Raw genomic sequence first — 24,013 nt, 5'->3', positions numbered from 1 at the left:
TAAGATTACAGTAAGTTTACCACATTGTCCGGAAATGGCGTGTTGTGTCTTTCTGCAACATGTGCATGAACTCCCCTGGAGCTCTTCAATAATCTAACTTCTCAGCGAAATCCAAATGCATGTTAGGTGTTTTTGACTTGGCATGCAAGGTCTGCGGGAGCCCTGTGCATCTCTCTTTGCTTTTGAATGCCGTGTCGCCCACTCACTGTCTCTGCCAGCCACTCAGCTTCCTGCAGCAAAGAAGCCACCTCTGCAGACTTGGGGACATTAATGTCCCCTGTTTGGTTGCCTCTTCCTCCTGGGGTGTTAAAACAAGGATTCCTTTGAGCCTCCCTGTCCAGCTGCACAGCGACATTCACAAGCACAAACACTACCTCCCTGTGTAATCACTTGCTACCCTGAGAAATGACAGCGGCAGTTTAAAAAAAGAAGAAAAGGGAGAAATCAGGAAGATAGACGTGATGTGGGGGACCCTGGAGATCCAGTGGGGAGACACGTGTCCGGTTTCAACAGTGTCACCAGCCCCTTGATGATTCCTCCTTAGTAACTTAATTTTTTTGCCAGGATTTGATAGTGACACAGAAAACTGTATCAGAAAGAGGCTTTAAGGTGTGGCCTATTTTTTTTTTCCTGTGTTGACACTTAAAAAGAACCCGAGAGTTCCCCTCTTGAAGTACACTGATGCTCATATGATTGCTCATCACTATCTCTCTCTAACTCTCCTCCTCCTTCCTCTATTGGTACTCCATTTGTGTTCACAATTCTAACTCTCTCTCTCTCACTCGCTCTCCCCTCCCCCTTGCACACGGCCACACACACACACAAACACACACAAGCACACACACAGAAACTGATGTGAGTTCCCCTATCTATCAGAGCCAGTTCCTCCATTTAAGATGCTGACTTGTTTATGTTGAGGGGACGAGTGAATGACTGTTGCGAGTTTTTGCACTCTACTTCGAGGCTTCTTTGGGGCATTTTGTCTTGGCATGTCTGCTTTGTTGCAGGAAATGGAGGCATGAAGTCTGTTTTGTTACTGATTTGTGGTTGACAGATAAAGCGAGAAGGAGGTTAACTCACTCATAGAGTTGTTTGATAAGCAGGACTTAGGCGCGGAGTTTAGTCGATGAGTATAGGTGAGCAGCCTTCGACCTCTAGCAGCCCTCCCTGCTGTGCCTGCTCTTGCTGTCCAGTGCACAGTAACACATAGAGGACACAGAGGAGATAAAGGAGGAGCAAGGCCAACCATGGAGCTGTAGAGACGTGCTCAAATGCCTGTACGGATCACCAGTGGAGGAGGAGTGTTGCTGAGGAGAAGAACTCTGCAATGAACAAGAACAAAAGGTAATTAAATAAGAAAAAAGAGACAGTGCGTTAAAACTAAGAGTTTGCTGCGCTCAGAACCATTTGCACCTCAGTTTCTTAACAAGTGTAAGTCTAAGTATGTGTCAGCAGCAAGTGTTTTGAGTGCAGCAGTGATGTGTGAACATTGAGGTTGTAACTGAGATGTGGTGTGGTTTGTGCAAAGGCTCTTGACAAAGTCAAAGAGAAACAAGGACATTTATTTCTGCATCTAGTGTCTGCCTCTTCTGCCATTTATTGTCATATTCAACACTGTGCACATGGAGGCTTTGGGTTAAAATAAAGGCTGCAGCTAATGTTTTGACCTGCATATCAGTGAAGACTATCAACTTCTCAAATTATTTGTGTGTACTGCACACAAGTGAGAGCCAACATTCAACAGTTGTGCGTGCCTGTGGAGAGCTGCCTGCTTGCCTTTCCATGGAAATGTGTTCTGCTTTTCTGTTCTGTCCAGTAATCTCCTTTTTCACGTCAGTGCAGTGACGTTTTTTGCATTAGATTTTAGATACAGCAGAGAACCTATATGTTTGTGTTTTCAGAGGCACTTTTTTACTGCTGCAGTTGTGACCACAGATCTTATCAGATTACCTGGAATGAAGGGTTGTATGTTAAATGTTGAGGTAGCCAAATGTGAGTTTTGTCCAATTAGTTACCTGACTTTGAGGGTATAGAGTTTCCCCTTCAGTGGCAGGGCTTTCTAGATCAGTCACATAAGGTCAGCATTGGATTTTAATCAGTTATGCATATGAGTTTAACAATATGTAAGAAAATAAATAACACGTTCCTGAAACGTAGAAATCTTTGTAAAATCTCTAAAAACCCCCAAAGAGAAGCATGCAACAAACTCAACGTGGAACTAAATTGCAATAGTGGAAATTAGGGAAGTAAGTCACATTAGAATTATTGTTGTAGGTTAAATATACATCTGTTTTTTACCAGAGAGAGAATTTCCAAAAATGGGAGAGAACATAGTGTAGTGCTTAGTTGAACAGGTACAGTACTGAGTAAAAGTCTTGAGCCACTCCTTATTTCTTGATATTTTGCTTCCAAACAGCCAGACTTTCTTGTAACTGTAAAGTGCTCTTGAACAGTGTCCTAAGGGTCTTTCAGCATTTTGGGGGTTTTTTTTGGATATTGGCTGTCTTTTACCTGAACATTTTCAGGGGAATATTTTGTTCTGTTTTTTGTTATTGTTATTTCTTCATTAAGCCACTTAACACCAACCTATGAATCATTCAAGTATAAAAAATGCACATAACCCAAGGAATGAATCCATTTTAAATTGTATATTTAGCCATTTTGCTATTAGCAGCCTGTCACCTCATCATTTATTCCCATTTCTTTAGTTGAACTTTGACACACATAATATAGTATTTGTGCTTGATTCCCAAAGACCTAGTAAAAAAATGGCATGGATTGGCATGGGTTGCAATGTGTGCTTAGAAATTATGACAAATGGAGGACAAAAGAAAAAGTACCAGGACTAGCAAACTATCTACAGCAGATAAACATTATCTAAATGTCAAGTCCTTAAGAAATAGGAAGAAGAATTTTCAAAGATGTGATACAGGACATGAGAAACACATCTCACCCTTCAGTCAGTCAAGCTACTATCTGCTAAAGGTTCATCAGAAATGGTCTCAGTGGAAGGGTGGCTTTCAAGACACTATTCTTATGGAAGGAAACAGGGAGAACAGGCCAAATTACACAGGAACTGGAGTGAAAATCAGCTGAAGCAGGTCTTATGAAATCATGAATCCACATTTGAAAATTCTGGTTCAAATTGTCCTCAGTATTCACAGAGAAGGTCAGGAGAGAGGTACAACAGTCAGTGTCTATAGCCATCTGTAAAACACAGTGGCGGCTCTGTCATGGTGTGACGCTGCCTTTCTGGTAGTGGTGTTGGAGGTCTTGCCATTAATGACTTTTTAATACACAAAAGTACTGTCAGATTTTGATTGAGCATGCAAAGCATCTGAATATCAGGTGTTTCATTTTTCAATGTGACAATGATCCCAAACACACTGCCAATTCATTAAAAACATACCTGGATTGAAAGCACATAACAGAACACTATAGGTCATGGATTGGCCTCCCCAGAGCTCAGAGCTCAACATTATTGAGGGAGCATTGGAAGATCTTGACAGAGAACAGAACAAAAGGCAGCCAGCATCCAAAAATGAACTTTGAATGTTCTTGAAGAGGCTGCGTGACCTCTTCCTGAGGACTATTTAAAGGAATTACAGGAAAGCTTGCCTACTCATTATAATTGAAAAAACAGTGTTTCTACACTGTATCTCCACACACACTTGAATGTTTTAGTGAATGGCTGCCCCTAGCTCACATTTTCCTAGCAAAATATAAAGAATTTGGGGATGTCTCAAAACTTTTGCACAGGACTATATGATTGCACTATATACCGTACTGAGGGGGGGTCAATAGCTCCTTGCAGAAGATGCATCCTCTTGATGCAGAGGGGAACAAGAACATGGGTTGGGAGAGGGGAGAGCAGGGGAAAAGAGCAGTACACAAACAAGGCCTTCAAAGGGCCTGGGGTTCAATTAATCAATTAAGGAAAGAAAGAGAGGAATTTGCATATCCCCCCGCCAGTGTGAGAGCAAGAGCAGGAGCAAGGGAAGGGGGTTACTGGATCTTTAGCCAGGAGTCTCAACACAGATGGGAAAGAGAGTGAGGGGGATTTCCAGAGAGAAAAGGAGAAGCTGTTTCCTGAATGGAATGAATAGAACAAGGATGAAGGAAGAGGAAAAAAGTGAGCAAAGTAGGAGTTGGTGAGGAAAATGAGGAATGGAAGGTCTTCCTAAAAAACGAGTCAGTGATGCAATGGAGCAGGATCCAAGTTAATAAGTACGTCATGTCATGTCATGCGCACAAGGATTTTTTTTTTCAACACAAAAGGTGTTCCTATAGATGACCTGCTAAATAAAGGGAGTTCTTTTTATGCAAGTTGCCCTATGCTTTGGAAAAAGTCAATGCAAATTCCCAAACAGTAACTGTGTTCTAATTTGCATCCATATCCACTACACTCTATTTTCAAATAGCTCTCTGTCTTTGAAGGTGGTCAGTGTCACTACACAGACAACATATCTTTGACTGATGTTTTCTGTGTTACCTACTCAGCACTCGGGGGAAATTCCCTGAATAACGTTATGACATCAACAACATTTCCCCGTCAGCATTTCTGTTTGTAGTTGCCGTGTCTCACGTATGTGCAAGTGCTTTGACAGCAGGTGAATTCACTGAGTTAAAGAGAAAGGTGATATGTTGCAAAGGACATTGAGATTAGAAAACCACTCAGTTTTGTTTTTAAATTTACAAAATTAGTGTACATACTTCAATCCAAACATGTAAAAGAAATGACAGACTTTGAAACACTTGAGAACATAGAATAGGTATTGTCATAATTTATTGAGACTGTTAATGAATTAGGGGATTATTGGTTCATTTTCAATCTGGGTCAGGTAATACGTTGTTCATACTTTTAAGTCAGTGTTATCTGTATAGTCAAAATCACAAATTGCATTGTTTTTTAATCGATGGACTTCACAGTCTCTACAGAATGTAACAACTTAACTTAAAGCAAAGACTTTACCCAGCATGAGATATAAGTTTCACAGTACACCTTTGTATAAACCTAAAAGGCAGCTAAGTATAGATAAAATGACAGAGGCATCTTGATTTCACAAGCTTTCCTCTCCTTAAAATATATTAGTTCACAATGGTGCATGCTGTGCTGTTAATGTTAGTGTTTTGAATTCAGTAGCCAGACTGTGTAATGAGGCAGAGGGGAGGAGCACGAGAGGCAGATCTTTGTTGCCCAGCAGGTTTCCAAACCAGCCACCTGGAGCCTGAGTACGAGGAAGAAGAGAGATGGAGACTGGTTCATCACTGACATCCCCCTAATGTTTTGAGTCTAGATGTCTCTGTGAGCGAAATATGTTGCGTGATGACTAGATGGAACAGCACGTACAGGCAGCTTGTGGTATAAATAGATAAGTGAATGTCACCACATGTTCCTGTGTATCTATAAGTGTTCTGCCATTTAATATTTTTTTGAGTGTCTGGACAGTGGGTGCAGGTGTATGCTTAGTAATGCATAAACTATATGAGAATGTACCCATGTGGTGAGTGGGTTGGGGAAATAAGCTGAGTGCTTAGGTTAAGAGAAGGGGATGTAGGTCTGGTCATTCAGGGAACTTGTCACCAGTTCTCTGAACTCACAGTTGTTTCCTGGCAATTTCATCATATTATCTGCAGTATAGACTGACAGTTTCATATTGGTTACATACTACTCAGTGTTTGCTCAGATGCATGAGTACAAAATGTCTTAAGTACAACACAAAGCTTCACCACCTTTTTAAAAAAATAACAGACACTCTTAATGGGCAGGTTTGTTGCAAAATGTAGTTTCATTAATGTTTGGTAATTGTGGATCTAGACTTCTCTTAAGTCTCTTGCAAAACTGAGGTAACTATACCAGTTAAAATGTAGATGAAAAAGCAAAGAATAGAAACCAATAAAAAAGTTAAGAATTTCACTGGTTATTGTGAAACACGGTCAGATATTGCACAACCGAGCCACTGATCTGAAGAGGAAGCATCAACATAATCATGAAACAGAAAACTGTTGTGTTTAAGCATAAAATGTAGTATCTCTCCCTTATCTTTGTTGTCTAAAAAGTTATTTTTGTCACCCTACTCGCACTCAGCATCAGTCCAGCTTCAGCGTAAAGTATGCACAAAGGGATGGCCTATATGCTATGACTAGGCTGGATTCTCCTCAGTTGCAAACTTCCATTGAAGGCCAAAAAAGGGAAAATTAGCATCAACGTTCTGCCACATCAGTAGCAGGACACCAGTCATCAGTGTATGATTACTAAAACAAATGGGTCTTGTGGTTACATACTGTATCTATAGGCTGCGAGGTGAATCAAAGAGAGATCTTCCGTTCTTGCCTGGTTTACTTGTGAGATGTGGTAAATCTATTTTGTATTCGACAACAAGAAAGCATAATTTCAGTGTCTTATGAACACTGATGGGTGATGTATTTTTATACTAACAGCATCCAAATATGTTTTAATGTTTTACTTTTTCAGACTTCTAGATTTTTTTGTAACTTCAGTAGCACTTATCAAAAACATAAGGACTTATAGCAGTCACTGTGCCTTATTTAATCTCTCATATTGTCTGTTCCAGATTTTCCGTGACATTAATAGGAGTTTAAAAATAAAAATTGCTCTGGCCTATGTCACCATTAGCACCTGCGGTTAAAGAAAAAAAAACAAAAACCCATCAAAACTACTTCTTATAAAGTTTCTAAAAGCACAGGAGTAAAAATACAGTACAACATTTAAATGTGTGACACGACTGGCCACCTATCTAATGTCAGTAATGAGAAGTCCCCCACTGCTCCAAGTCTTTTACCTATTTGACAAATTTAGAGAAACGTCTGAGCTGTTGCGTGCAGTTAGTCTGCTTGTGCGTGATGGCTCAGACAGCAGCAGAGCTGTAGCAGAGCTTATCAGATGTGGGGAGCTGTGTTTCCTCTAATGCTGGCTTGAACTATCTCGTCACACATTGTTCTACTTTTTTAGGCTACTTATGCTCCCCTTTTCTCTCCCTCTCTTGCTCTCGCTTTCACTCTGTCTATCTGCCTTTCTGTCTGTCTCACTTTCTTAGGAAGTCCAATGTGGAGAGTCCTGGTGTGCTGAAGGGCAAAAAGCTGGTCCACCGGAGGAGGAATACATGTCCCAGTCCTCAGGACATCACCCGGGCCCTGCAGAGCCCCAGTTCTGCTCCCAGTGCCAGTGCTGCCAGCCTGGATGACCTCATACAGCGCTGCCTAAACTGCTTTGGTCAGTCTCTGTTTGCCATGTGGTTTTACACTTTAACAACAACAAGGTTATATAATTGAGGGATGAGGGAAAGTGTGGGGGGTGGGGGTGAGAGAAACTGACAGGGTGGGATGGAGAGAGACAAAGAGCAGTCTCATACAATCAAGCTTTGTTCTGTTGGGTTACAGAAGCTAGCCAGTCATTCCCATGCAATGTTAAACTATACAAATCTCTCTATCGCCTCCTCTGTTGGTGTATCAGTCAGTTCATTAAAATTACACAAATACATGTTTTGGTATCAAATGAAGATAAGTTGCAGGTCCTTTTGGATATCAACTGTTAAACTCACAATAATGATCTAGTTAACTGGCATAAAATAAAGCTTTCCTAGGGAAATGTTAGGATAAAATAAAACTAGGTAGTTTGGTTGTACTGAACCTTTAAATTATAATTAATATATATTTCTGTTGATAAAACAGGCATACCTGGAGAAAGTCTGAAATCTCCATTCTACCTGAGCTGCTTGGTGTAACATAAACTCATTGCCTATTGCACTGTTTGTTGTTTTTAATCACATTAATCCTCCTCCTGTGAATCCACTGCTCCATTTTGCTTGCAGATTCAGAGGGCAAGACTTCCAGCCCAAGAGGGACCCAGTTGGTCCACATGACCCTGATGATGCACAGCTGGGTTGTGCCATCTGAGGCATTTGCCCAGAAACTTCTCACTCTATATCCTCCACTGCCACTCAGTGTAATACTCTGGTTCCACTGGTGCACTGCTCCCAATCACATGCCCACGTTAATTAATCAGATCAGGAAACAAGCATGGCTTTGTTTTGCACTCCATGTTTGCAAAGCAGATTTCAAGTATATATCCCTACTGTTTGGAATAATTTGCACAGTGTGTTTAGATCCTTGACTATTATTCTTACTTATAAGGACTGTCCCTCCGACAAGAGAGGACTCAGGCGGACACAGATCCGCCACCTTGCCAGGTGAGTAAGGACACTTGAGACCGTTGAATGATGGAGTGTGACGGAACTGGTTATCCTGCTCTATTTGCGAGTAGTAAACATGTTTTGTGTTTTGCTTTGTGGCAAGGCAGTGGATCAGCCAGTTCCCAGCGGTATTTGAGGTGGACCCCCACCTTGAACAGACCATGGGGGACCTGTGGGCACTGGTCCGGTCAGATGGAGAGGAGAAACACTCGCAGCTCATTGAAAACTCCTGCTTGTGAGTCATGTTTCTGTTTGATTTACCGTTGTACCCTGAAAAAACTGCATATATATAAATATGTCTAAAAACAGTTAAAAATATATATATAAACAATAAACAATTCTATAAATAGAATGACTATTTTTGTCCTGTTGCCTGGCTTCCCTTTCCTAGAAGCCCTCACCTGAACATATCACAGGCACCCTCACCTTCTGTGAAGAAGAGGAAGGTATCTTTAATATTCGATCACATGGAGCCAGACGAGATGGCTGAGCATCTCAGCTACCTTGAGTTTAAGAACTTCTGTAATGTATCAGTAAGTTCACCAAACAACTTCTCCCTATTTCTTAAATTTTTCACCCGATGAGACACCATCATGTTGCCATGACTCACAGAGATGTTCCTAGTCCTGAAATAAGCACTCAGAGTTGATGAATATGCATAGACAAGTTTTACTTTTGGTATTATTATTAGTAGCAGTACATTATGTGGTTATGATAATTAGTCCTCTAGTAAAAATGTTATTATAAGCTAGTAGCAAAATTAATGGATAAAACATAAAATGATCTAAGATTCAAGCTAAAGCTCTTTAGTTAATCATTCTTTGTCAGCGTTTGAGTTTTTTTGCTAAACAGTGTAGTTTAATGGCATTTTCATTCATTCTAGACACAGCTGAGCATGAAGTATGTTAAAGTAAAAATATTATACTGTAAAAATGTTAAAGGTTCACAGTATTTTTGACAGACAGTTTAAATGGTGACACTTCCCATGAACATTGGTCATTTTGTTTTAATCACACTATCAGTAATATGTTACTTGTAAGAATAAGTTTTTCTGCCACATTCTGAGTAATCCTGTTGTGTAACTTGCACTGTAGTTGATGGCATTTCTAACTTTCAATAGGAAGTGTGAACACTTTATGGGAAATGGTTTCAGTGTATCAATTCACCTAATAGTACCTACATCTCAGTCCCTTTACAAAGTATTAGTAAATGGTGCCAAACAGTGGATAGTGGTCACCGTATCTTTTGGTTTTACTGACAATCGGGCTCCCTCCAGATGTTCCAGATGGTTTGTGAAATTGCAAAGTTGTGCCACAACTTTTTCTTTTACTCTGAGGTCACAATCAGAGGCTAAAATATTGCTTTATTTTTATGAGAAAATTATTCAAAATGTTAAAATTATGAATAACCTTTATTGCTTGAACTCTTTTCTAATCGGACAGTTCTTGGACTACCGCAGTTATGTAGTACGAGGTTCAGTCCGGGACAATCCTGCTTTGGAGCGTTCAGTGATGATGTGTAATGGAGTCTCCCAGTGGGTCCAGCTGATGATTCTTAGCAGACACACAGCCCAGCAGAGAGCCCAGGTCTTCACCAAGTTCATTCATGTGGCTCAGGTAAAGTACCTGGGGAGGAAACATCACAAGAACTGGAGAAAAGAGCTAAGACGCATTTTGGTTTGGCTGCCAAGAGGTCTACTGTTTCAGGTGCACATTTTCTAATTTACAGTTATTTCTTATGCTTTTTTCCCTTTAGAAACTTCGATCTCTGCAAAACTTTAACACTCTCATGGCCGTAACTGGAGGCCTCTGTCACAGTTCAATCTCCCGCCTCAAAGACACTTCTAACCTGTTGCCTCCTGATGTCACTAAGGTATTTTAAATATTGCGTGTAATCATGAGTCAGTGTTAGTGCCTGTCACGCCACAAGGGTGTGAATGTTTAGACATTGCTTTGCTTAATCATTGTAATGTCTGTTTCTTCACCTGCTAACCCAGTAAGTGGTGTTTCTGGTAATTCTTTATGCTTTGTTAGATACGGTGGCATTCAAAAACTGATTTTTGCATGTCCTACACATCGATTAAACTTACTGTACGTATGAGGAAGAATGTTTTGGGGCGTAACATTAACTCAGAGAAGTGTTTGGTACACATCACATTTTTACCTCTTGTTTTCCTGTGTGGGACAACACCTTTAACTGCCCTCTTGGGGTTGCTTTGTCATATCCTGACAAGATTTTTATAGATTTTTACATTTTTAGCTGTATGGTCTCATCACAGCTAGCCAGCTGTTTCTAGACAAACTGGACAAACGTGTGCATAGGTTTGCCATATCTTAGATTACTCTTAGACGATTCATTGTTTGCCACTTAAACAAAAAAAAGGCTTAATTAAATATTTTAAAAACATATATTTTTTAATCACCATTTGTCAATCTTTATTTTCTGTCAGGCTCTCAGTGAAATGACAGAGCTGCTCTCGTCGCGGAGTAATTACAGCAACTACCGTCGGGTTTACAATGAGTGCACCGGCTTCAAGGTTCCCATTTTGGGTGTCCATCTAAAGGATCTGATCTCGCTGAATGAGGCCTTGCCGGACTACATAGATGAAGAAAAGATCAACCTGAGCAAGCTGCAGCACCTCTATAGCAACATTAACGACCTGCTGGCCCTCCACAGCTGTACACCACCCTTTGAGGCCAACAAAGACCTGCTGCATCTGCTCACGGTACTAGAACAAGAAACTAGATGGGGATTTTTACAAAGTTAGATAGCACAAAGTCACAAACATCTAAAATTCTGTTCTGTGTTAATGTTTCAGCTCTCCCTAGATTTATACTACACTGAGGATGAGATATATGAACTCTCATATGCCAAGGAACCCAAGAACCCCAAGGTTCAGGTCAGTAGAGCTGAAGTGAACAATGCTCTTTGTAACGGTACACAGGTTCACACTTACTTCAACCTCTTCTTATAAGCGGGTGGACATTTGTGCACTTTCTGTGGGTGTAACATGTTCTTCAAAACAAAAGCAGAGACGCAGTGCTTAAATACATCAAAGTTAGCCACATCAAAGCGCTGTACGTTAGGGAAGTGTATTATGTGGTGGGTGTGTGCTTTCTTGCTTGTCTGACAGTCTTTGTGTCTCATTGCTGCATCTGTTTGTCCACAGCCTGTAGCTCCAGTTAAACCCCCAGTAGTGGCAGAGTGGGGTTCGGGAGTCACCCCCAGGCTCGACCCTGACACCATATCTAAACACGTCAAACAGATGGTGGATGTGAGTATGTGACTCTGCAACAACCTGCTGTCTCTCACTTCCTTATTACTTGGCAGCCTAAAGCAGAACTAGCAAACTGTTCCTTGACAAGTGGAACTAAATATCTGATCGCTCTGTTGCCCCCTGCAGTCCATAATGAAGAATTATGACCACAATCAGGATGGCTACATTTCACTGGAGGAATTTGAAAAAATAGCAGCCAACTTCCCCTTCTCCTTCTGTACTCAAGAAACTGACAGGTGAGGAAGCTGCAGCTCACACACGGGCCTCTTGTCATGACCTAAATGCAAATCAGAGAAAGGACAACTTACTTACATCTATGTTGTACTTTGGAAAATTTTCTGCCTAGGGAGGGACAAATCAGCCGTGAAGAAATCACCTCTTACTTCATGAGGGGAATGTCCGTATGTGCCAAGTTGGGGTACAACTTCAATGACGCGCATAACTTCCATGAAACCACATACAAACGACCAACATTCTGTGATATATGTAGAGGCTTTGTGAGTGTCATTAGCTTTGTTTGTTGTTTTTTGTTTGTTTGTTTCTTCTTGTTCTTTTGGGTTTTGTAGAAATTTAGTCAAATTGTAATTTTTCATATCTTGCAGCTATGGGGTGTCACCAAACAGGGCTACCACTGTAAAGGTAGGCTCAGAAACACAAAAATAAACCTCTAAGATCACAGATCTTAACCTTTAATCAACTGTCAAGAGTAATCAGCTTGATCTGAGCAAGAATTTGCCCAATAGAAAAAGACAGAGTTTAAGAGGACAATTCTCTGAACATGTGGCTTCTTGACATTTCATCTGCTATTGAAGTAATTTAGTTTGTAGCGCTAAAAGCATTACAAAATTACACGTCAAAACTGAAATAGGCTATGTTGTTCCAGAAACAATGGTCTGATTACTCTGGATAATCCACAAATGTTTTTGTAATCTGAGTGAACGAATCCTTAAAGTGGTAGTGCTTCAAAAGCTCAACATTTTCTCTGTGTTCCAGACTGTGGGATAAACTGCCACAGACACTGTAGAGATCTGGTGGGAATTGAGTGCTTGAAAAAACACAAAAACACGACCGGGTCCTGTCCATGCACCCCCGCACCTGATTTAAGAACCAAGGGCAACAGCTGGAGTGCGTCCTTTCTTCTTCATATACAGTCCGCAAAGCACACATTGTTCTCTGTCAGTAAAAAGTCTCTAAACTTAATTAATTAATTATTTATTTATTTATTTTTGTCAGGTTCAGAAGAGGAGACCTTTGTTTTTCCCCCGAGTAATGAAACAGAGCACCACAAGGGTACATTGGACTGGAAAAGTAACACCAGTGAATCAGTACTGTCGGACCGCTCCACTCAGACGGATCCTGGAATTTGGACACCTGAGAAGAAGGACAAAAAGGGAAACCACCTTCACTCTCGTCCATCACTGAGAAAGGTGAGAAATGGTGCAAGTGATTATTCAGAAAGGAAGGGTTTCTTAACCTTTTCTTCTCTGTTATCCTGTTTTTATGTCGAAAATGCCATGATTACATAAAATGAGCAAATATCAATATCCCTCTGCACAATAAAATATTCCAGCAATGATTCATTTAAGATTAAAAACTTTGAGTTGCTACCAGACACAGTACAAAATGATAACTCAATTAAGAATACTGTGAGCTTGGATATGTACAACTTTAAATGACTCCCTCTACTGTCGTTTTCATGCACGTTGTTATAAAACAGCAAAATAATTTGTGTCCAGCTTGTCCATCTGACTGCTGAGACTTTACGACCTCATATTTTAGGTACTACTTTCGGAGTTAAAGCATTACAAGTGCAGTTTAAAACACTTTGCAAGATTTTGTGAAATGAGAAAAAACAAACAGTGACTAGTTTCTTCATGATTAATTTGACATTTGTTTTTCAGGTCAGCACTCTACCACACAGAACCCGCTGCTCCATGCCTGTTTCCTTCCTGCAGGAGAAGATGGAGGAGCTGCATCTGTACAAAGACAAAAGCAGGGAGCCAGACTGAGCACTCATTTCCCCACATGGACAAAGCACAGACACAAACACATTTTTTGGACAAAGCCGTGTCTGACTCGTGTTGAACTGATACTATTTACTGGCCACTTATTTTAGAAGGCCAGCAAAGGACACATTTGTGTTTCAAGCATGGTTGTGTGATGTTTTTCATTTGATCTTTGTCACTCCTATTTTATTGGTTATCAGGCTCAGAAACATGGATTTTCCTACTGAGGAACACCTCATATTGTTTTGAACTGGTGCCTTGGTTTTCTGGTGCTAAACCACCTTACTTCCTAATTTATGCCAACCTATAGGCAGGCTTTTCCTGATCATACAATATATACACATGCAGGGTAGGAAATTAACACTAACCTCAACAAAACTGTGGTTAATTTTAACACTGGCAGCTATATGACAACTCGTCAATTTGGAAAGAATGGAAAACTATTTTAACTGTTATTTATTTGGCTGTCGATTGGATACTTCATATACAAACAGCTAATGTATCAATTTATCATGTGTCAAAAAGTTATATTATTGAGTTTTACCTTAGCATCTGTTAGACCAGTTGGTAGTAGAGTTTTGCACATCAAATTCTATAATGGCAATATTGGATTTCATATGTTTTTTACTCAATTAAGCTGTCAGAAAAGGTTAGTTAAAAATCACAAAGTATTTGTTATTGAAACTTCATCATCTATATTGTCCACTTGAATAGCAAAAGGAGCTTGTTAAGCCTAATCGGCCATCATGACTACAACTTCAAATGTTCATTTCCTTCCCAATGTTTATGACTGCACATGCATATGGTCCAAACTTGGCGTATGATTTTTAGCTAAACGCTTCCTTTTGTTATGTCCATGATTTACAATTGTTGGGAAAAAAGAAGTTGAAAAACATATCAATGATTATTAAGACAGTATGTGTTGTGTCTGACTTCACTGAAGGGGGGGAAAAAAGGACATTAACAATTACAGGCATATACAACTGCATTTATTGTATAAAGACAAGAAGACAGTTTGCATAACTGATCAAAATCTGATTTTCATTTTCAGGTAGAAAACAAATGGTTTGAAAAGAACAGGATTAAACTACAAGACAAAATGCGCAATCACAAAGGGATGGAAAAAAAAAAAAACCCTGCACATAGAACTAGTCAACAAGAGTGGCAAAATATTTTTCTCAATCAAAGACTGGATTAAATACTACAGCATCAACACCTAGTTAAAAAATGTGTTTCATAATGCTTGGTGTCTATTGCAGTAAAGAAAATGTAAAATCGGTAACTGAAAATTAAAAAGCAAGACAGGACAGGGTCGTGGATGTAAAAAGCATGCATTTTGTTCTTCTCAAAGCAAGCAAAAGTATTCAGGGTTTGCTGTACTTTTCCTGCCTTCTTCACACTATGAAATGTACAATTACCTCTTCAATCTGTAGTAAATGTGGATTTCATACATCCACACTGAATGCATTATCAATAACATTCATTAAATGTCTTGATACCTATCATCTACCACTTCACGGTCACTGCTTAGAATAAGACTTAATTCAGTAAAAATAATGAAAAGACATCAAACTGTATGTAATTTAGGTGTACACTGATTGATGGCAAATGAAGGCTACGGTGTTAAATCAGATGGATGTTATGGTTGGAGACACAATGTGGGACTGTACAAAAATCAATCTTCTGCAGTTATCAGAGGTGTTCAGGACACAGGTGGATGCAGGTACAGATGCAGGAGGGAAGCTACTGGGAACCAGAAGATGAGCCTTGGCTGCCTTGTCCAGGATAGCTGCCATACTGGCTGTAATATTGATTCCACTGGTTCTGATTCTGGTAGTACTGCTGCCACTGCTGAGCATACTGTAAATCAAAGCAAGAAGCATTTAGAGGAGTTAAAAGTATGTTTACAAGTTTGAGATACTTCATCATCATCGTCATTAAACCCTTCCCAAAGCCTTAAAGGTGGAGAAAGAAAAAAAAAAAAAGGCTGAACACCGTTTTTAAAGTTGTGAACTTTGTGATTCAGTTTTTCTACAGTGAAAACTTTGGATAAAACTCGGCCACCATCAGATCTATTACTACTAAAGTGAATTCATTAGGATTTCTGCCACTGAGCTCTATTAAAGTAACGGCCCGACTTCAAAGAACAATAAAATGGACGTTAGTGGTACCTGCTGATACTGCTGGTTGTAGTTCTGCTGTGGCTGCTGTTGTGGCTGCTGTTGTGGTTGCTGCTGCTGGTGGTGGTTGTACGTCTGACTAGTGGCAGGTGTCTGGCTGTAGCTCTGACTGTATCCTGGGTACTGACTGTAGTTGCTGTAGTAATTCTGGTTGTAGCTTCCCTGGTTGTACCCTTGATTGTAGCTCTGGCTGTAGCCCTGAGGGTGAAGAAGAATACAATGATATAATTTTTTCCTCCATTTTATAATTTATGGTGTTTTATGCATAAATGAATCGTATTAAGTACCTGGTTGTATCCTCCTTTGTTGTAAGGGGGTGCGGTTCTGTAGCTTCCCCCTGACTGCTGACTGCGGTTATATCCACTTCGTGCATCAGAGCCTCCGTCACGGTAGCTGTTGCCCCACCTGCTCTGGTTATAGCTGCCACGATTGTAGCCTGTAAAACACAAAAAGATTAAATATCCTCAGAAATTTATTGAATAATTTTGTTTTGCAAAAATGTTGTGCCAATGTAAAAGCCAAAGGAAGAAAGCAGGCGCAACATTTGTTAAGCTGAGATCATTAAGCGTTCAGAAACATATTTTAACCTGAATGTTCCAACTTTCTAGCTTGAAATTATCAAAAAATAAATAATATTTAAGAGTTCTTACCTCCTCTGTATCCACTGCCTCCATCTCCACTGCGGTTCTGGTAGCCACCACGAGCTCCATCACGGTTGTCATACCGCTGGAAGCTACCACCTCCGCGGCCACGGAACCCACCAGACCTGTTATCGAAGCGTTTCTCAGGGGGTGGGCCAGCTTTGCGGCCCTCCTCATTGTACTGCTTCATCAACTTTTCAGCCTCGTCACGCTGCAGCTCAGCGTACGTCACGGCTTCCAGGAAGTCGCAAGGCTCAGGGAGAGTAAAGTTGGCTTCAAGAGTGGCAGTGATGACCACAGGAGAGGAAAGAGACAGCCCATCCAGCAAAAAAAAGGATGGGAGAGAGAGAAAGAGGGGTAGGGGGTTGTAGTGAAGACCGAAGCAGCCACACCACCGGAAGACAAAATGAAAACTAATTACTATTGTACAGGGGAAAAGTACATCAGAGAAACTAAGAGCAGATAATGAGGCAGATGGTAGGGTAAAGGGAACAAAAATTACCTCCAGGGGAACATGGAGGAAACATTTGTTTAAACAGACACAGGAGAGGAGGGAGACTTCAGTAGAGGTGGGGAGGGGGACAAAGGACAACTAAAAAGTTGGTGAGAAGAGGAAACAGCTCTGCAAACCAAGGACAGCTGATGTAAGAGTGTTACAAATTAACTTACAGACACATATGCATGTCACTGCTTGTAAATGTGTCATTTGGAAACGTTCGTTTCATGGAAGCCAATTGCGCAGTATTGGTTCTACTATCACAAAGCCGAAATCTCAGTTTGCAGGGCATCAGAAGTAACTGAATGGCAAGTGGTAGTTACAGGGCAAAAAAATAAGAATCAAATTCATGTTGACTTTTTTAAAAATATCCAGGTCTGATATCTGGCCAAAGGCTATGATGAGGGAAGGGGGGAGGGGGCATCTTCCAAGTTTGATTTTAGAGACAACACATAGAAAAAAAGTAAAAAAGTAGATCTGGTGTTTTATTTATTGTTTCCACAGCATTCCTACCTTTCATTTCTAACACAGCATGATCGGGCACATCCTTCCCCTGCTCATTGGTTTGCTTTAATGTTCGTTCTTTTAAATCCTCGTCCGTGGGACAAATTACAATAGCCTTGCGTTGAAAACCTTCAAAAGGACGCATTTTTCGTCTCCTTGCTGATCCATAAACATTTGTCTAGCAATGGTGACAAGAAAGAAGTAGAAGCTTGTTTGTTATTGTTTATTTGTAATGGCTTTCCACTGGAAGGAAGCTGGAACCCTGCAATAATGAAGTGAGAGAGGTTTGGCTTGGACGTCAGTCTACGTTTTTACTCAGGTACTATTGGCCTCTCGTCACTCCACAGACTTACCTCGCGGTCTGTGTGTCCAGGTACCCAGTGACTGCTAAAGAAAGTTATTGTAAATAGAGGGACCCCACATTGATTAAACTGTCTGCTTTGTCAGCTTCATGACAAAGTCAAGATGCGCGCACTCAATTATGTGTTCATTCGATGACTATGTGCTGATTGTAAATATGCTTCAAAAGCACTGCTACAGTTACGCAGAGCAGTAACTGAGAGAAGATGTGAGGATTTTGTATTCACCTCAAACATTAAAGAACTTAAATATGCCCCAGATGAACAGTTACAATGACAAAACCAAAGGGCAATAATATTACAGTTACCATTTCGATTGACTGAATTGAAAATCAATTCAATTATTGTTCTATTACGATGTAGCGATTATAAATGTAGATAGTTTGCAGTAGTCATCAGGTGGAATAGCAAATACATAAATATTTCATATCTTGCTCTGAACAACCTAATTTCATTATTATACACTAAAAAAAGTTACATTGTTCTTCCATAACATCCCATAAAAATGATCTGCAGGAACGACTCATGGTTAAATTTCGCTTTGATGAATGTGCCAACTGTCAAATGTAGCCACACTATAAATCACATCTTCTTCATAATCCTTGCAGCATGTGTAAGAACTCAAAACCGAATGAAAACACTTCACAAATCCTCATTTCAAATCAGGACTTAATAATTACACTTTATCTAAATTAGGCTTATAGGTGACATTAAAACTGCCAAAGCACAACTATCAAACTGACCCATGCTATGACATTCAAATAGAAGACTTGCAGTTAAGACACTTTATTACTCTGTTTCTGGCAAACAGCTCACAGCATTAACTTCAAACAATCTCTCTGTTCATCCAGCAGAACTCAAGTGTGTTCTCCACTGACCAACAAACAAAGTAATGCCAATGTCAGTTAAATTTGTAATGAATATGATCTCACAATTTAACAGTGAGAAACTTATACAAGTTTTTATTAGTAACCAATTTAGCTTTAAATATATGCCAAAAGCTAAAAACAAAAAATAGGATTTTTGTTCCTTAATAAATACACAAAGAAATCACATACCTCAAAGAAAAGATTCTGTGTCTAAAGTACCAGCTTTACAACTTTTATCGAGTATAAACATGTCAGAAACGCACCATTTACCAGAGCATGCTACTTCAAAAACAGCTTGCTAGTCTCACGGGTCCCTCAGACTTACCTTTACTCACCTTTTCTTCATACGAGCTCTCGTCCCATTCCAGACAACACATATATAACCTACCTGCAAATACTCACAGTTTCCAAGAAAAGCCACAGTCCACCATCAGACCCACCTACCTTTTTTTTCCACATTTCCTGAGCTCAAAGATCTGAAAATCTAAAAGGCTGTTAGTCAGTACTTACCTTCGGGGTCAATTTATTAAAAAACACACTCAAAAGTTCCATATATCTCACTTAAAAAATAGCTTTTAAAAAGCTATCAACTCTGTCTTATTAAATTAGCAACAGAAGGTGTTTTTCTTACTCACCAGTCAGAGCTTACTTGTTTCTCAACATCTTTACAAAGTCATGGTTTACTTGTACATTGTTGAAATTCACAAGACAAACAGTACTGTATTATGACAGGGAATAGCAAGTGCAATATACTGCGGGATGAAAACATAACATATTCTGTCACTTATGAGAGCCATTAATCATTTTCTTTTACAATCATGACAAGCAAGTGACAAGAGGGAGATCAATGCTTCTTCTACTCTATTATACACAGAGACCCCCTGAAAGATAAATAAATAGTCCATTAGAGAGAGAGTGATCATCAGGGCACATTGACTGACTGTGGTGAGTATTAAAGCAGAGTGTAACTGGAGGGGCAGTACCTGATCAAGAATGTAGTTGCGTCTCTTGCGGGCGGCGATCTCAATCAGCCGGTTCAGACACTGAGTCGCCTGCTGTATCAGAACATCCCAGCGCCCGGCGTAGTTCCTCTGGCGGCGCAGACCCATGACCTGCAGAAAAAGCGATAAATTTTAAAATCTTTGTTTGAAAATAAATAAAGACTTTGAACAGAACCAGCATTCACAATGTAATGAGAAAAAAAAAAACCCACAACAAGCAAAACCAACCTTCATCTTGTCCATGATAGCATTTGTGCCCAGGATGTTGTACTTCTTCTCCGGGTTACTCTCTGCATGCTTTGCAGCCCAAGTGGTTTTTCCACAGGCAGGGAGGCCAACCATCATCAAAATCTGAAACAAAACTCTGATCAGTGCTGCATCAATTTTTACTTTTTACTTTTCGGTTACAATTAAATTAACAAATTGTGGCTAACTTACAATTAACAGTCAAGCATTTAGTCACCCCAAAACAACAACAAATGTGGGGGCAAAAACCTCATGTACTATATAGTACAATTTAACAGCCAACTTACCTCACATTCAGACTTGCTGGCAGGTCCTTTAGTACCTCTGATCTTGTCCTCCATGTCCAGATTGTGGATGAAGGTGTATCCTTCTTGTGGGGGGAAGTAAGGCTCTCGCTTCTGTCCAAAGTTGAACTCAACTGCACAATTCTTAACCAGGACGTGAGGGAACAGGGCACGGCCTGCCAAGGCTTCTTTGGTTGTCCGGAAAGCCACACCCAAATACACTCCATTCTTAGAGAAGCCCATCTCCACCTCGTCACCACTGTCAAAGTCCTTAAAGTGATAAAGCAAAGAAAACATCTCAACTTGTAAAATATGCAAAATGCGAGCATTATGATAAATTACTACAATAATTACTGAATAAAAACACAATAACTAAAATAAAGAATACATTATTAAAGAAATGTGTGAAATTCTTATGTGATAAGCTTTAGAGATAATTAATCGATTACTTACAATGTAACAACCGATGACATCATTTTCGCCAAACTTCTCACCAAAGTCTGAAAATTTACAGTCAACGGATTTTTTTCCTGTTCCTCCATATCCAAAGGAAAATGGCTCCTCACCTAAAACATTGCAGGATAAAAACAATTGTTTTATTATTTGACCAAGCAAACATCATGTTGAGTATTGTGACAGATGCTTCACTCACCAAGCTGAGTGCTGCAGTGGTTGAGAGACCACCCAATTCTGACCACATGGGGATCAGGCTCACTGCTGGGGAGGTGCTTCACAGGAATTTCTTCATTGATCTTTAAAAAACAAAAAAGTCAAACACAAGTTTCTCTTACAGAGTAAGATTTCTGTTTGCCTAATACATATATATATATGTGTGTGTGTGTGTGTGTGTGTGTGTGTGTGTGTGTGTGTGTGTGAGAGAACCAGAAGGATTACTTGACATTAGTTAAAAAAAAAAAAAACAAAACCAAAACAAAAGTTAACTAGAGCTTCTATAAAAATGGTGTTTTCAACTACATTGGTTTAAAGGCCAACAGGGTAATGCTATTCTTACATTTGACGATAATGCTTGTTAATAGTAAAGTTTCCCCATCCACTATATCAATAATTAACACAAAGTTTTCATGTATCAGTAATCATTACACAACACCAAATTGGTAGCATTTCATAAAATAGGTCTGACCTCATCAGCACAAATGTCTAGTTTTAAAACTACTAAGCCTTTGGAGAAACGCATCCATCTACCTTCATCTCATAGCACACGCGTCCCTGGGTGACTCCATGAGTTGCTCGTGCCCCAGCCCAAAGGTAAGCAAAGCCTTCAATGGTCAGTGGATAACCACTGTAGCGATCTCGGGAAACTTTGAAGTGCAAATCACAATTGTCTGAAAACCAAAGAGTTAAGCACATTTAGATAAAACATCAAACACATCTATATCAGCCATAAGATGGTAGTCTACATCTAGTCCGCTTTTCTGCAGCTATAGTGTGCGCTCATGATCATTGTAGATTAGAGCAGAGCATACATATATCAAAATGTTACAGGTAATCCATCAACAAAAGCATGTAGTCAATAACTGACTCTTTGTCTGCTACAACAGTCCAACTTCCCATAGTCTCTGGTATTTATAAACAACCATAGACAGCACACTGATACTAGTTTTTTCACACACTATTTAAATGTACCATACTTACATGTATCAATTGTAACAAGAGTGTCGTCTATGTTCTCCTCTTCATCTTCAGCAGGAGGCTGTGGTGTTCGGGATCTGTATAATAACACCAGAGTATTTATTGTAGTACACTTTGTGTTATCCATTCCGAGTGTAGACAGTTGTGTTAACTTAGAAAACCATGTAGAAGTTCACCTCTTCTCCTCACGGTGCTCATAATAGCTGTAGCCCCTGTTCTCCTCATATGGCCTCTTACGTCCATAGTGTCCACCTCTCTCAGCTTCAGTTTTGACTTGCTCTGGCTGGCCCGCGGTATCTTCCCCATGCGGCTGTTCGTGCTGATTATCTTGTTGCCTTTCACCTGCACCCTCAGATTCATCTTCCATTTTGACCTCTACTTTAACTTCTATAATTAGACATGAACACACATAACACCTTTTAGCATGAAAACAAGTTCATGAAATTTTTCTACTAGGTATGAGAGCAGTTTGAGTGTTTGGTTTACATGTCTTTACTGTATTGCCAAAGTCCACAAGGAAAATTTTACACTACCTTTAGCATCATTTAGTTTAAGCAGATCACTGGGTCATTGTGCCACCTCTGCATGTCGGCAGTAAGTAACAGTAAAACGTTTGAATCTCTGAAAAGCGTTTCTATTCTCAACCAGTGCCATCAGAGATGAATACAAGACTATAAAAATCAACTGTGTAATAAAAGTAATGAAAAATTACCTTGTCTATTCTTTTCATTCTCCTCCTCTTCATTCTCCTCCTCCTCCACTTCCTTTGTTGCAGGCTTGGTCTCTTCCTCAGACATCATGTCAGTTTTCTGAATATCCTCATCTGCTGTGAAGTCAGGCACATTGTGGCCTGAGTCTGAAGGAGTCTGACTTTCATACGGGTTACCTTCTGCCTCCTCTTCTTCATAGTAACCACCTGAATCTCGGCCCTCATCTTCATCTTGAGGGGCATCACCTTCAGCTTCATCACCTTCAGCTTCATCACCACCACCATAGTCCTCAGCTGCTTCTGAATCTGGAAAGGTAAAATTTTAAACTTAGTTTAGGTGTTCTCTAGGTTGTAAAGTAAAGAGTTTGTTGACATTTCCCAACTTTGAAACTTTAATTTATACTCAAGCACAGTGAAGTGCTTAAAATGTAATGCCAGCAAAGGGCAGAAATTGGATCAAAGTCCAAAACAACGTAATAAAACTAGTTTCATGGAAGTGAAATGTTTAATGAAATAGTACTTTACCCTGCTGCTCTTGTGGATCCGTTTCATCTTCATTGTCTTGGTAGTCATCACCGTATTCCTCTTCCTGCTGCTGATCCCCTTTATCCTCTTGCTCACCAGCATCAGCCTTAGCTTCAGCCTCCAGAGCGGCTTTCAGCCTCTCTACGAGGTCTGCCTTCAGGCCTCTGGTGTCCAGGCCACGGCGCTGGAGCTCTTCTTTTAACTCATTGACTTTCAGTTTCTTCACGTCAACACTCATTGTGATTTTAGATGTCTACTCGGTGGCTGTTGTCTTTATTTGCTACAAAAAATGGGGGGGGGAATGGTCAGGTACTTCTAAAAACACTGCCTTATAACTTTCAAATGTTATCTGCTGCGCGGCACCGTGTCCACAGCCTGGCTGCGTTAGCCGTTTAGCTAAGCTAGCAACGCTGGACAGATTCTGTAAGACTAAAGAGTGTTCCACTACACGTCTGTGAACCATTAAACTCGTGTTTTATTGCAGCCGTTACCAATATAACCATTTGCAAGACAAAACTATCCCTAAAATAGATGCTAATGCTATTACTCGTCTGAAGATCTCGCTGAGCAGCTAACGTTCTTAGCCTAGCATTAGCTAACGTACCGACAGCCGCTGCAAGGGAAGAAACTTTAACTCAGACAATAAGCAAGCTGCAACCCATACTTTGTCTGCATGCAAGTCCAGGAGATAATGCACTGTGCACTCCGCTTATAGTTTAGAACTGAAACAGAATATATTTACGAAACAAGGTTGAGGCCTACCTCCTTTCACCCAAGTTGCGCGGGCAAGTCGTGTTAGAAGACTGAAAGAGTTGCTACCGCCCCCTGGCGCCACAAACCTGACCAAACTCAGAACCGGAAGTTAAGCAGAGCCGGTTGGTTGAATTTATTATTCTGCTGCAAATGTAAAACACTGGGATGCACTTCTTTGAGCTACCAAATAGCGCGAGTTTACCATTAACTAATTTGTACCATATAATCTTAGATGAAATCAAAGAGAACGATGTTTTGTATGTTACGCGTTAAGCACTTGGAGCGTTCCAAAGTAGGAAG

The 24,013-nt window shown here is 40.1% G+C and overlaps 2 protein-coding genes across 2 annotated transcripts; one reads left to right on the top strand and one right to left on the bottom strand.

Annotated features, from left to right (window-relative positions):
- Nucleotides 1-832: 832 nt before the first annotated feature.
- rasgrp4 (RAS guanyl releasing protein 4) lies at nt 833-15,059 on the top strand. The gene is made up of 17 exons (XM_005474816.4): nt 833-1,344; nt 7,059-7,234; nt 7,833-7,944; nt 8,148-8,210; nt 8,317-8,448; nt 8,605-8,746; nt 9,656-9,829; nt 9,969-10,085; nt 10,663-10,938; nt 11,032-11,112; nt 11,383-11,487; nt 11,617-11,726; nt 11,837-11,987; nt 12,093-12,129; nt 12,484-12,615; nt 12,724-12,917; nt 13,392-15,059. The coding sequence occupies exons 1-17, from the start codon at nt 1,328-1,330 to the stop codon at nt 13,497-13,499; spliced, it is 2,127 nt and encodes a 708-aa protein (XP_005474873.1). The 5' UTR covers nt 833-1,327; the 3' UTR covers nt 13,500-15,059.
- Nucleotides 14,464-23,880, bottom strand: hnrnpul1 (heterogeneous nuclear ribonucleoprotein U-like 1). The gene is made up of 16 exons (XM_003459125.4): nt 23,723-23,880; nt 22,961-23,240; nt 22,439-22,741; nt 21,903-22,113; nt 21,730-21,803; nt 21,280-21,419; nt 20,729-20,828; nt 20,530-20,642; nt 20,080-20,346; nt 19,775-19,897; nt 19,529-19,657; nt 17,327-17,495; nt 16,327-16,590; nt 15,964-16,112; nt 15,668-15,874; nt 14,464-15,356 (listed from the first exon to the last, which is right to left on the bottom strand). The coding sequence occupies exons 2-16, from the start codon at nt 23,196-23,198 to the stop codon at nt 15,240-15,242; spliced, it is 2,604 nt and encodes an 867-aa protein (XP_003459173.1). The 5' UTR covers nt 23,199-23,240; nt 23,723-23,880; the 3' UTR covers nt 14,464-15,239.
- Between the last annotated feature and the right edge of the window lie 133 nt (nt 23,881-24,013).

This window comes from Oreochromis niloticus, linkage group LG14 (genome assembly GCF_001858045.2).
Source record: "Oreochromis niloticus isolate F11D_XX linkage group LG14, O_niloticus_UMD_NMBU, whole genome shotgun sequence".
Lineage (NCBI taxonomy): Eukaryota > Metazoa > Chordata > Actinopteri > Cichliformes > Cichlidae > Oreochromis > Oreochromis niloticus.
This window is presented reverse-complemented; position numbering and strand designations above follow the sequence as displayed.